General features: G+C 38.5%; 5 protein-coding genes across 5 annotated transcripts; 3 read left to right on the forward strand and 2 right to left on the reverse strand.

Moving 5' to 3' along the window:
- Positions 1-229: 229 nt before the first annotated feature.
- On the reverse strand, positions 230-3,555 carry GCK72_023897 (uncharacterized protein; the record flags this gene model as incomplete). Its single annotated transcript, XM_003109756.2, has 15 exons — positions 230-293; positions 366-524; positions 669-792; positions 837-929; positions 976-1,086; positions 1,132-1,248; positions 1,292-1,456; positions 1,526-1,604; positions 1,918-2,069; positions 2,117-2,207; positions 2,260-2,690; positions 2,740-2,905; positions 2,952-3,140; positions 3,185-3,373; positions 3,487-3,555. 15 exons carry the CDS (start codon positions 3,553-3,555, stop codon positions 230-232), a joined length of 2,199 nt encoding a protein of 732 aa, XP_003109804.2.
- Positions 3,556-4,386: 831 nt separating this feature from the next.
- Positions 4,387-6,056, reverse strand: GCK72_023898 (uncharacterized protein; the record flags this gene model as incomplete). The annotated part of the gene is made up of 9 exons (XM_003109678.2): positions 4,387-4,451; positions 4,504-4,585; positions 4,638-4,742; positions 4,793-4,943; positions 5,001-5,293; positions 5,340-5,576; positions 5,624-5,811; positions 5,859-5,933; positions 5,990-6,056. The coding sequence occupies 9 exons, from the start codon at positions 6,054-6,056 to the stop codon at positions 4,387-4,389; spliced, it is 1,263 nt and encodes a 420-aa protein (XP_003109726.2).
- Positions 6,057-6,855: 799 nt separating this feature from the next.
- GCK72_023899 (uncharacterized protein) lies at positions 6,856-7,973 on the forward strand (the record flags this gene model as incomplete). Its single annotated transcript, XM_003109623.2, has 4 exons — positions 6,856-6,977; positions 7,040-7,220; positions 7,269-7,384; positions 7,790-7,973. 4 exons carry the CDS (start codon positions 6,856-6,858, stop codon positions 7,971-7,973), a joined length of 603 nt encoding a protein of 200 aa, XP_003109671.2.
- A 1,445-nt stretch (positions 7,974-9,418) lies between these two features.
- Positions 9,419-10,153, forward strand: GCK72_023900 (uncharacterized protein; the record flags this gene model as incomplete). The annotated part of the gene is made up of 3 exons (XM_003109760.2): positions 9,419-9,556; positions 9,601-9,666; positions 9,959-10,153. 3 exons carry the CDS (start codon positions 9,419-9,421, stop codon positions 10,151-10,153), a joined length of 399 nt encoding a protein of 132 aa, XP_003109808.1.
- A 1,123-nt stretch (positions 10,154-11,276) lies between these two features.
- GCK72_023901 (uncharacterized protein) lies at positions 11,277-13,322 on the forward strand (the record flags this gene model as incomplete). The annotated part of the gene is made up of 9 exons (XM_003109476.2): positions 11,277-11,325; positions 11,376-11,587; positions 11,639-11,789; positions 11,839-11,996; positions 12,052-12,177; positions 12,220-12,414; positions 12,465-12,855; positions 12,909-13,171; positions 13,221-13,322. 9 exons carry the CDS (start codon positions 11,277-11,279, stop codon positions 13,320-13,322), a joined length of 1,647 nt encoding a protein of 548 aa, XP_003109524.2.
- Positions 13,323-13,509: the final 187 nt, after the last annotated feature.

Consider the following 13,509-nt stretch of genomic DNA (forward strand, 5'->3'; position numbering starts at 1 on the left):
AATACATACGTCAAAAGAGAAGAATTGGGAGAAGAAGAGAATCAATTTACATGAACACAGATGTACGAAGCTGGAACGCTTGTTTGATGGGTGGGGGAAGAAACTAGAGATGAGAAAAAAAGGAGAAAGAGGGTCACTTCGCATGCACAACATTTGAAGTAAAAGAAGATATGCGAATGCAGGATATTGCACATGCGATATTCACAAAATGACATATGTTCTAGATTTTTCACGCTCGTTGAATCTCGAAAAGTTTCACATCTGTGTCATACCAAATTGGTGGTTGGGTGTTTCTGTAATAGATTCAGAAATATTGCGAAATGTTGAAAACGTCATTTTGAAATCCAAAAAAACGTTCTACAAACCTGAGATAAATCACACCCCACATGTAAATGCGGAACCAATGGTTGGTGCCAACGTTGGTTTGATATCTACGGATCACAATTGGGTGTGGCACTGGGAGAAGTCCAACGAGGGTTCCATGTTGCAAGAATTTCAGAATCTCGCTTTCATCGGTGAGACCTCTGAAAAAAGATTCATTCAAAAAAGACTTTAAAGTTTATTTTCTAGAGTAAATTAAAAACAAGTTTGTTGGGATGACAAAGAAATTTTTTTTCAAGTGTGAATACATTTTTCCATTTCACAATACGTTTCAACAATAAACTTACTTGTCAATGCAGATCTTCTCCACCTGCGGAACCAAAACTTGAAGCAGCCGCATAATAGTTTGCAATGGCAATTTTGACTTCCATGCCTCAGCCCATTCTTGAGTTGCAATCCACTCCTCCGGAACTGAAACTCAACTTTTATTACATTTATTGAACGTTGTGCCTTACCTTCCGGAGCGGTCGGTTTTTCTTCCCAACTTCCTACGTTTCCAGTCATTGTTGCAAGTGCAGGAGTAGCAGCAAGTCCTGCCGTAGTGCTCGCTGAAAACTTTTTGCAACTAAGATTTTTATGGATATAGCAACGTACGTCCTGCTGCAGGTGATGCGGTTCCTGGTCCGGCTCCAGCTCCTGGGAACTCTGGAGGTGTTGCTGTAGTTGGACTCTTCAACTGATCAACCATTTCATCTCTATTGGCAGCTGGAATAATTGATATTCGAAGAAATTAGTCAAGAATTGTCTTACATTTATTCTTCCTTCCCGAAAGAGTCTTAGCAATAGATGCAGCATCAGTTGAAAGATTGGAGAGTTGGTAAAACACGTTCCTCTTCCGGATGATGGTGTAGATCAAATTAGAATTACCTATGATTTCAAAATGTTTGAATTTTTTATTTCATGAACAAACCATCAAATTGGTATTGAATGACATTGTTGAACACTTCAAGGAGCGAGAAAACCAGTTGAGGATTGGTCGGTGAAGAGAAAAGGAACCACGGAGTTGAGAATGCTTCGACAAGATGTACGAGTTTGTTTGCCGCCACCATTGATAGTGACTTCATATATGGTGACACTGAAAATCTCAAGTGTCATTTCAAAGAGTGCTATGGTGTTGTTTCATAGTCTTGACTCAAGTGCTTACCATTGACCATGATTGTCAAAAAGCAGTCGAATAGGGATTGAAGTCTATAGTTTCCAGTGGTGATGAGTTTGTGGAAAACCTGAAAACATTTGGGTTTTTGAAGAAAACAAAGTAAATATAAATGTTGTAGAGAACTAGATGTGATGATTCGCATGAAATGAAAGCTATTGTGAACTGACACGATAGCGTAGTACGTTTTTTTGTATTAATCTGAGAAGAGAGTCTTGTTTAAGGTTCCCTTTTTATATTTTCATAGTGAGTCAAATGATATAGACAAAACAGGTTTCACCCCACTGATTCCATCAGATTGTAAAACGTGCTCGCTTAATGAAAATCTGTGCTAAACCCGGTCAATCTATTTTAGTTCACTCGACGGTCTGCATAGTGCTTACCAAAATTAACAAGTCAGCATGAGTCCCTGTGAATGCCTGCACATTGATATTAGCCTTCGCCGTATAGGGTTTGTTGAGACGGACTCCAAAATTGCGTTCCCCACTGAGCAGCAGAATAATGAAAACTCCCATGTGAATAAGACCGACTCTCGCTGAAATAAATGTTTATTAGTCGTCAATACTAACTGCTATTGTTTACCAGAGTCATTTCTAGCATCCGAAATGTGGTAGAGAATTGGAACCAGAATGTCGAGAACGTCAGAAGTCTTGAGAACGTAGAACATGAATTTCTGAAAGAATATTGGCTTGGCATTGACATAACACGACTTGAAAACAACGTACTTGATTGAACTCGCAACATTTCCAGAGAAGAACCAACAACTCTTGATGGAAATTTACTCGCTTTGTGGAATTTGGCAAATAGGACGATGATGAGTGAATAGGGTTGCTCAAGAGACGGGTTATTCCTTTCAACATGAAGTCAAAGTCCTCCTCCCTGTGAATTCTGCTCAAGTAGTTGATGAAGTAGTTGTCTTGATATCCAGAGTCATCGGATTTCGGTTGACTTTCCTTATCAAGGCATACAATCAACACTTGAAGGGCAATCTCGACCAGCGGCTCTCTTGAGTCGTTGTAGAGCAGATAGTTGTAAGGGAGTCCGTATCCAACTGGGTCATAGGCACATACAATATTTAGAAGTGAAGTGAAAATTGGTAGAACATGTGGGTTGGTGACTGCGGTGAAGTGGCAGATCCATCGGAGGCGGTTTTCATCTGGGACAGTTTTATTCAATAACTCAATTCACCAAATACTCTAACTAACCAGAAACTGGAGCATAGATGACTTCTGAGAAGCAAGTGAGCAAGAGCTTCAGAATTTCCGAGCGGTTCTGATAATGCTGAGCAACCATCGGAGGTTTGTTTCCAGATCCAACTCCTGCTTCCCAAATGTATTCACACGAATCAATCGTTGAGAGGTCATTCACTTTCTGTAAAACTTTTCAGTTAGGTTGATGGATATCTACCTTCGCTCACTTGTCCGTTTGCATGAGTAATGGTGAACTCCGGGCAGAAAAGTAGGTCAGAGAGTGTCTCGAGAAGTACCGCTGCCAGTGGTTTCGTAGCGTCGCCATGGGGAATCGGAGACCAGAAGTAGCCTCTCCACTCAGCATCTTCCAACATGTACGGAATCATCCTGGTCAGCAGTCGGATAGCATTGATAGTCTGAAAACATAATTTTGCGTGAAGAAATCAAACTGAAAGCAAACCTTCTTTTGATCAATGTTGCCTGGATGGTTTTTCGAGAACTGGATTTTCTCAACTGCTTTGTAAACCAGGGTAGCCAAGTTTTTCGGAGATTCATCTCTAAGTTTGCGAATGTCTTCTCCTGGAATCATGGCAAAGATATCATTGACTGAATCTGGCCACCAAGCTTGATCCCAGAATTGTTCATCGTCCTGAAATTTTTTTTTGAAAAAAATAGAAAGTATTGCGTATTACAAGGTGTATGCTTCTTTAAAAATGGTTGCTCATTTTCAGACAAAACTAGTTACAGTTATTGTTGACTTACTTTTCCCGGTTTAGAGGTCAAATCCAAAACAGCTTGCTTAAAATCCACTCGACTTCCCTGAGCTCCCATTTTGTTTAAATATCACTGTTTGGTTTGTTTCCTGTAATAAAAATAAGCTGAGAAGTCGTAAAGACCGTTGAAATATTCTAAATGACGTGAGTTAGAATAAATAGCGAGTAAGGGCTCACTGATGACTGCTTCCAAATGGAAGCGTAGGCAAAAGAGGCTGAGGCGGATAGAGCGTAATAGGCACACACGCACTGCGAGAGAAGAGACGCACCAAATCAATAAGGGACCCTCCGGCCACATGATGAATATTCTAATGTGGAACAACGTCTACGCAATGAGACAACAAGACGAGAAAGCAGGGAAGAGATTTCCTAATTAAATCTCGTATCTTCAATAATAGAAAAAGACATTCATTACTTTCATTCGCTAAAAATTTTGGAGCGAGAATTTAAACGTGTTCAAGAGCAAGTAAGAATGAAAATCAATACGTGGAGCACAACGGAAACAGTTTTGTGTGCAGAGATATTCTTACCTGGCAGGAAACTCTGCCACAGTGAAACTTCGGCCACTACAGGACGGCCATCGCCCTCTCATGTGAAATTCCTCACTTTTTAGTATGACTCAACCGGAAATTAATGCTATTTCTGGCTTTTCTAACATGAATTCTACTGTGAAAATATTCTAACATTTGAAACATTCGTCAGAAATGAATTCGAAAGCAAACATACGAGATTTCTATCTTGATGAAATCTTATTCGAATAAAACCAGAAACTCGTGATAGAAAAAAACGGAAAACAAAAACTGAGGTATTTATTGAAGTAGAACACGTGATTGTGAGTATTATTAATATTATTAAAATTGAAAAATATGTCGAGATAACTTTGTTGAAATCATTGAGGAAGGAAACGCATGCGAGCAATTTCTGATTTTTGTTCTTCAGTGTACACATCGACATCTGAAAAGCTTTATACTTGACAACACAATATATCCATAAGAAAAAATTCAACCTGGTCTGTAGAATCGCTCGTCGTATGGCCATCCGTTTCTGATTTGATAAGATAGCAACTTTTGGGCCAATGCTTGGCGATTCTGAGAGAGATGTTAGTTTTAGAAACCGGAAAAATACTGCTTGTTAAATTACCGGATCATTCTGTTGATTTCTCTCAAGATTCAAAGTAGCCGGTTTGAAATCGGCGCTTCCGGCAAAGTTAGGAACACCATTCAGACGACTTCTACGTGCCACTGCCTAAATTTCAAAAGTAGAAGTACACATTTTCTAAAAATAAAAATGCCTACTAATGGGACTGTTCTAGTGGTTGGCATGACAGTAGTAGTTGTTGGTGGAGTTGGGAAAGTGAATGATTGTCTTGGAATCCAAGTACGAGTGACCATAGCGTTTCCCCCGACTTCAGCAGATTTTAATTGATTGACGGTAGCTGGTCCTTTTCTAAAACAATACGTTTCTCATGAATAACAAAACTAAATTATAGTTGAGAGAGCTCACCTTCTGACTCCTACGCTGTTAATAGCAATTTGTGGGAATTCATGATCAACAATTGGTGCTGGTTGGGTTGTAGTTGTTGTAGGAGCTGGGGTAGTAGTAGTAGTTGAGGTTGTTGGCTTCAGATATTGTCCATCGTGCATTTTTCCTGGCAATGGATGTCGCATAGCCATATTTATGCTTTGGAGTCCTCTTCTAGGCTTCTCTGTGGTTGGTTCATCAAGAATATCAGATGCATAGAGATATTTTTGGCAGCAAATTGAACGTTTGTACTCTCCAAAGCAGAACGTTTCAGTCTAAACGAAAAATTTCAGTTGTATTCTCATTTTTCTCCTAACTCACTCCCGGGCATGGATTTCTGGAATTGCAAATTACTCGTGTTCCATTACTATTCAAGAGACCAATAGAATCTGCTGGACATTCCAATGTTTCTTCTGGAAGTGGTGTTGTGGTCTTCACGCGATACTTCTTCTTCGGTTGTTGAGTTGGTGGTGGTGGAACTTCTGGATGTTTACGTTGGAATGATGGATCTTCACAACAAATGTATCCAAGTCCGACATCAGCGCAGTACATATTTTCCTGAAAACAAAATTTTCTATTATCTCTATAATAATCGAAATAATGACCCCTGGGCAGCTTCTTGCAATTTGACTACATTTCAATGGTAGCCCATGAGGATCCAAAACGGTTAGTTTTGGATATGGACAGCTTGGTTGGTTATCAATTGACGGTTCGTTGGAAGGGCAGCACATATAGTTGAGTCCAGTGAAGAAACAGTTATGGTTGGCGCCACACATCAAGTTCTCCGATGTTCCTATATCTTTTGATCAATGCTGTTTGGAAATCACAAAATTAGTCTACCTGGCAAGCATTGTTTCGGTCTCAACGAGGAGTCTAATTCAGGCAACTGACCATTCGGACATGTTGGAGCTTGTGCTGAACGTAGAAGTTCAGAAGTCGATATCCAAACACATAAAACACAAATCACTAACCTGTTGCATAGTTAACTAATGAAATTAGAAAGTAAAAAGAAACGAAAGTGGGTAACAACGAAATCATCAAAAATGCTGTAGATGGGTTGGAGTGATAATATGGGTTGTGATGGGAGGGGTACTCTGACGGGAAAATGAGAAACGAGAAGGATGTGTTGAGGACGTGTAGTCGATTAACCTCTTTTACGGATGCGTCTCCTTTTCTCGGGAAGGGAAAGAATACAAGAGAAAGATAAGTAGGAATTATCACAAGTCTGCATCTCTTCAATCTCTCTTTTTGTTGTCTATCATCGTCGTATCATAATCGAAAGTTTTTTGAGATGTTTCCAATCGGAAGAATGTTCCTACAAAAGAATTCCAATGAAAAAATCGTAGAAGAAAGAGAAAATGTTGCCTACAAGCGCGGAAAAGAAGTTTTACGGGAGTGGCAGGTAGATGAGAAAGATGATCCTGAATAAGAAGGTGTCGTTCCCAAATTGAAATACTATTGTTCTGCCAAATAATCATTACGGGTTGGAAAAATACTGCATGGAGGGCCTTAACTGCATCAAAGAATGTTATCCAGATTTATAGAAACTGCAGGATTTTAATTATCATGAGTATCATGTTTTGATTGTTGTTATGCTTATTGATGGTAATGATACTATCAATGATGATTCATAAACGATAATCAAATTAATACCCTTTTCCGGTCACAATAATATGGAGCCATCTTTGTTAGACACCTCCGCTTCTTCAATTTCTTGTTCCGAATGAGTCACCTGAGGTCGCATGCATAGGTACACATCGCGTCGCCGGCAACAACGCAAATCGATCTATTTTTGTTTGCTCAAGCAGTCGACAACTATACTGATGGTTGCTTCTCAATGCTGATTCTTAGTTTATGTACATTTTTGGCTGTATTTGTGCCTGTAAACCTTCAACGAAACTTGGAAAATCAGGATGAAGAAGAGGAACGACCAATTAACTACTTTTTCCAAAGAACGAGGTGAGATTTTATTGAAGAAACGCAAAAACGAATGGAAATTTTCATTTTGTTTTATTTTTCAGAAGTTTGAACGGTGGTTATGCTACCGATGGCGACCCCAAGATCAACGATGAAGTGTATCGGATATTCATGCTCACCATTCTTGACGGATTCAACATTTTCAAAATCAAAATGTACAATGATCGTTCCCACATCTATCTGACTCGTCGAGACTATTGGCTTGGTGACCGTTATTATTATTTGGTTAGTTTGACCTTGAAAATCATGGAATGATATAATAAGAAATTACAGGACAACTATTATTACCTCCCCACACGGGATACGTGCGCGTATCGTATGAATGAGACTGAACGACAACATCTTTTCTACGAGGAGGACAACATGCCGATATTTGATATCATTTATCAGTATGTTTTTATTGCGTATTCAAGAAAGAATAATAGAAAATGACCAGAAGAGGGAGATATGCAAGAAATCACGGGAATGGTGATAGTGTTGATAAGGAAAGATGTTTTGCCAAGTTTTTATGGCATCCAGTTCAGAACACCAAATGGAGAATAATGAGTATCAGAAATCCTTCTGTAAATATCATGAAAAAATGAAAAACTACTAGGATGAACACAAATGTAAAACTTTCTTTAACTCGTGGTGTGTGTCTGATGAACTGTTTGTTAGTTCCCATAAAAATGAGAGGTTTAGAAAAAGTTAATGAAAAATCTCACATTAATGAAAAGCCTCACATGTTGTTTTTCAGATTGAAACACCAGCAGTATTTTTTCTGAACATAACTTTTCAGTTTTCAATTTTTCCAGATGTCAACGATATCAAGAATACTGCTGTGGTCTCAATTGCTGCAAAATCGACCAAATTGGCCGGCATGATGAACCACGCAAACCTCCAAAATACCCCTGGCAGGATCCATGGCATCATAATTCCGCATCATCTTCACACATTTTATCTGCCATAATTATTATCTCATTTTCATTATTTTTGTAATTTCAAATTCATTTTTATTCACTCATAAAATAAAAACACCACAAATTTGTGTTTCCAAAAAGAGAGAGCAGAAGCTCTCACTCTTTCAAGAGGCAATAATCAAAACAATCGACGGAAGGCTTGATGGACACTTTTGGTCTATTTTCTCCGAGTTGCTCACAACACGCCGTAACATTTTTCAAAAGAAAAAATAATAGCACAATGTAAGCGTGTTTTATTTAAAACTATGAGATTAGGAAATTTTTAATCCAGATGACACATGTGACATTTAATGTCATTTCTGTTGCGGAACTTCCAAAAATGCTTTCATTTTTCCCAGATTACATTTTCTTTCCTCGGCTAGCTGCATTTCGCCTAGAACACATGTCAAACTTTTCATTTCAAAATGCCTACGCTCAAAATGTGAATAATTACTTGACGCGCACATCTTCTCGCCCATACTTCTGAATTCTCGACAGCTCACATCAGCTCAAACAAAACAATTAGGACACAAGTGGATTATTTGAGCATTGTTGTTTTTTTGCTTCTTCGCCTTGCTATTTTAGTTATTTCTTATTTTTTGAATAGAGAACACCCCGTTACTTCATGTTTGTAAAATTCCAAAGTAAGAAAATGATGGATTGAACATCAAGAATCATGACATATCTCGTTTTTGGATTAAAAATTCATAAATTCCGTACTCAACTATTCTGAAAGTGATCCAAAAGTATCACAGAAGCTAGATTGAGAAAAATGCTCTACCACTTTTTAGTTCTTTCAGTTGGTGGTTTCTGTCAGTGTCCAAATAACACACCAAGACAATCTAATTTTGTTCGCAACAGTGCACAAAACCAACCATGGATATCTGTTGTTTTTATTCACCATTTTTCTGGAAATCGATTCTGTCAAGTTTACTCTGAAGAAGTGTGACTTGCGTATGATGTGAAATTTGACCAAAACGTAAAAAAGCTCAATTTTCCTTAATGGCATTGTAATGAGTTATTAGAAGTCTCCTCTGAGTATTTCGCTCACTTTTCAATAATTATTAGCGTTATTTATAGAAATGTATTAGTACTTTTCATTTAATTATCCAATAATTACACTATTCCTTAGATCAACAAAAAAACAAAAAGCAGACTAGAAAATTTCTCTCCTGCTGATTTTTAGTTCCTCGAACCACTTATCTTCTTGCTTCCATTTCACTTCTTTTTTTTTGTTTCTTTCTCTTTTCTTCCTTAAAACAATGTATAAAATAATGGAACCTGCCCTCCAATAATTGATGCCATTTCTCAAAAACTTGAATGGACCTCATAAAATGGTTTTCTTCACGCCGATGACACGCCGCGTGTGCTCTTCGCACATTTTACCCCTCCTGTTGTTCACGCAATTTTTGCACTGCAGAGACAAGAAGAGCACCGCTAACTGACTAAATTGGTCGACTGATGAAAGAAAACTAGCGATCAGAAATGTGTCCAGCGAGTGTTTGGCGGAAAGTTCGGCCGAATCCGCTCGTCTTCATTTTTTGCGTCAGTTCATGCTGTTTCACTTTTGGGTTATGTATAGCTATTTATGATATTAATAGTTATGGAAGTGGGCTATATTTGGTAAGCTATTATTTTTTCATCTTTTGTTTAAAATTTGATTTCAGGCATTGGTCTCAATTGTAACAGTGGTTGTGGTAGTAGCATTCTGTTTGGTTGGAACAGAAGATCAGGTAACTTTTAAATGTTGTAGTTTTGAAAAATTTGATTTATTTTCTGATTATTCAACGCTTAAGTTATATTGATCATTTTCAAAAGTTATGATTTTATACACGTTGTAGCTGATTTATTTTCTTAATTTCAGATTTGTTTTTTTTTGATTTAGCATCAACTCGTCGTATTGTTTGAGCTGCGTCGTTTCAAATAGCTTGTGTGACCATATCTTTGTTGTGACATTGATTTTTACGATATACGTTTTTGATTTCAAGCCAAAACAGTTTAAGCAATTAGAGCATAAATTTTGAGACTGAGCCCACTGTGGCCAAAAAAGTATGGTCAACGACGCGCCAAACAATGCGACGATTTAAAAAGGAACCGTCATCTCGAATGCCAGCTGGAATTGAAATTCGGATCGTCAACATTGATTTGGAGGCAGAAGGAGCAAGAAGTTGTTCTTCATCAGATGATCATCATTCACCTGCTAATGATTCATCAGTTTGAATGTTTTATTTGTGGTGAGTTATTTCTGATTTTTAAAATTCTGAAACGTTGTGTTTGACTTTTCAGATGACTCTATGAGAATCTAGAAATCTACTGGATAGTTCAAATGATAAATCTTCTTTTTTCTAATACTCATGAATGTACATAGGCATATATACACGTTTTTTTTTCATTTTTTGCGACATCTATCATGTTGCTTGTCCGGCTTAATGATACGCGGTGGTGTATAACACATACAATAAAGATTACGATCAAAAATGTTACATTCCACTCTAGATCTGGTTTTTTTGTGCCGCCTAGTCAACAATAGTGCAGAGGATTGTAGAGCCATGTTTCGAAAAACAAGTTTCACGATAGCCAAATGAGCAGTTTAATCCATTTCTCGTGGAGGAGTGAGACTGCGAACCGGTATGGTCTGGCGGAAAATGAGTAGATATGGGATTTAGGTAGTTGTTATCCGATTCGGCGAATAAATATATTAGTGGCTAATAAAAACTTTACTGGAGGTTGCGAAAAGTTATGAAAATTGAAATTTGAGACGAGAGAATTTATCTGAAAAAGCCCGATCGCATATTTTTCAATCCTTCATGGAGTACAGAAGTGGTGAGAAATTCCTTAGTTTCTACTTCATGCTTGAAACTCTGCCATCTCCTTGTGAAAAAAAAGTGAAAAGATTCGGACAAAGAAGCTTTAGTTAGTTACGTAACCAAGATTCTCTGTTCGACAAATTTAAATTCAATGAGTCAGAAGATATAAAAAACCATCAACTTTCTAATCCTACCTGATGATGTTGCCACGGCATCATACCAGTTTTCTTTGCCCTATTACTCACCTCACTTACAGTTTTCTCTTTCAATAGACTTCCCCACCCCTCGATACTGTTTTTGGGCGGAAAAAGAAAAAGAGATAAAAAATGTAGAGCAACTAAAGCCGCGCCGTCGTCGCCATCAGGGATCGCAAAAAGGAGAGAAAAGAGAACGAGAATGTGGTAACATCAGGTAGAGAGGATTACTGTGCTTGCGCCTCCCCTCTTATGACATTATACTAGCTGCCCGCCCGAACTTCATATTTCATTTATTCGTGCTGTCGATACGTTTTGATTAACACAAAAAGGTATTCTACTATGGTGCTACTGCTGCGACTGACGTTTGTCTGGTCGTTTATACACTTTTGTGAGTTCACCTATCTTTATGTTTTTGATTAGTTCATCTCATTTTTATAGCTCATTCTTGTCTACCGAACCCTTTCTTTGGTTATAGTCCGGGATATGGTGGGTACTATGCCCCACAGGTTCCTTTTAACAATTTCGGTGGATTCCCAAGAGTTGGACCATTTAGAGCTGAACCTCAAAGAGGTCCTGCGGCTGCTGGTAGCGCTGCAGCTGTTGTTTCTCAAAACCCTGTGCAACCAAGATTTGCTATGCAGCAAGATGAGGTTTGCTGAATTTTTTCATCTTTTCAGTTTTCATCATCAAACTTTCTTAAGATCCGCTCAGTGTCATCTTTGAATTGTGTTTCTTTTGCTGATAAGTGTCGTTGGTCCAACACTCAAGAAGAGGAGCTTGATTGGACCACTTTAACAGAATCACCACAAGCAGCTGCTTTTCTACCTACATTAGATGTCCAAAATCTCCCAGGTACTCAAATATTTTCAACTTCTGTTCTCAGAATGATTTATTATTCTAGGCCAATCTGCTGGATCTCTAACATCTCCGGCGAGAAATGGATGGGAAAGTGGACAACTCATTTCCGATGCGTTGCCTTGTATGACATCTGGGCTGAAAGTGACAGCCACTGCATGGAGAAGTAAAGTGGGACCAACAAGTGAACAACCAAAATTGCAGGTAACATAAAATAACAAGGAAATAATATAATGTGAAAACGTTCTATTCTTGACAGGTTTGTGCCCGTAATTCTAACGAAGAGAAGTTTCCACTCATTAATTGCAATGAGTTTGAGATCAGAAATGGTGTTCCCATGTCTGCAGATATTCCAACTCCCAACGACCCTAACCTTCCAACACAGGTAACTAAATTCTGGAATTTAGATTGCAATTTCTGAATTCAGATTGTGTTCTCTGGAAATAATTTTATTGCGAAAGAAGGAGGAGCTTTGTTTATTCAAGACATTGTGATAGAGGGATCACTTAAGTGCAACGGAGAGTCTTTGGATAGTCATCCCACACTGATTTCAAATCCACCATCTAGATCCACCAATGATAACGATAAACGAAGTTTTGCTGAGTCGGTTGGATCATTGAAGGTAACATCGGTCTAGAAAATGTTTCATATCAAAACAAACGTGACTTTAAGGGCATCGAAGGAATTCCCGGTCTTGAAGCAATTGATGCAAGTTTCCCTGCTAACCTTGATGAACAACGAATTGCAATTGCCAATCTGCAGAGATCACTTCAAAGTAACAGTGTAGTGGAGCAACAACCAAAACCAGCTGCTGATATCCAATCGGTGATCTCAGCGGTCCCCCAACCAGCAGCAGCGCAACCCGCACCACAAGCCCCTCTGACGTCAGCTGAATCGTTATCATCTGTCCCATCACTCTTTGAAAGTTGCTTGGCGTTGTCTTGTAATCCATCTGATTTGAGTTGCAAGTTCTGGAGATCATCCGGTAATAACCGTTGGGAAATTGGAACATCAGGACGGGTGGCAAATCCTCTTACCGGAATCAACCTGCCACCAGGAACAGGTATCAAAGTCAAACTGGTTTTTGTGTTAGAGTATTACTGTCGGTTATTTCAGCTCAAAAGTTTTTGGTGGCACCATTCTTCGACTCTCATATCAGTAGTTACACATTGGTCTCCGAAGCATTGAACGTTCCACTCTTGGAAGAAGTGTATTTCTGTTTTTATGAATACTATGCCACTGAGGGTCTCTCAATTGCGGTCTGCACTGACAAAATGGATTGTTTCTACAAGAAATCTGGACTAACTATGGGAGACAGTTTAAGAGAAAACAAAAAGTGGAATGTCAGATGTTCAAAACTTCCACCAGGAACTTATGAGGTATCTAGCCTCCGTAAGCTACTTTTATAACTTTTTTCTTAAATTTCAGCTCCGCGTCATTGCTGAAAACGCTGGCGAAAACAAGGGAGAAGTTGGTTTCCTACCAATTCGCTTGGCTCGAGACGCTAAAGGACAACAACTCATCTGCTAAAATTCTAAAAATTATCAATATAACTTATTAATTATGAATGTATAAACCGTAATCCTTCAGTATTTATATTCAATTGTCTTTCACTCTCATTCTAGCGCTTACTCACAAGTCTTTGCTCTTTCTTCATTTTTCCACCGAGTAATAAACAATTCTGACATATGGCCTAACCAGATGTGAAAACGGGGTA

The sequence above is a fragment of the Caenorhabditis remanei genome, chromosome X (genome assembly GCF_010183535.1).
Source record: "Caenorhabditis remanei strain PX506 chromosome X, whole genome shotgun sequence".
Classification (NCBI taxonomy): Eukaryota; Metazoa; Nematoda; class Chromadorea; order Rhabditida; family Rhabditidae; genus Caenorhabditis; species Caenorhabditis remanei.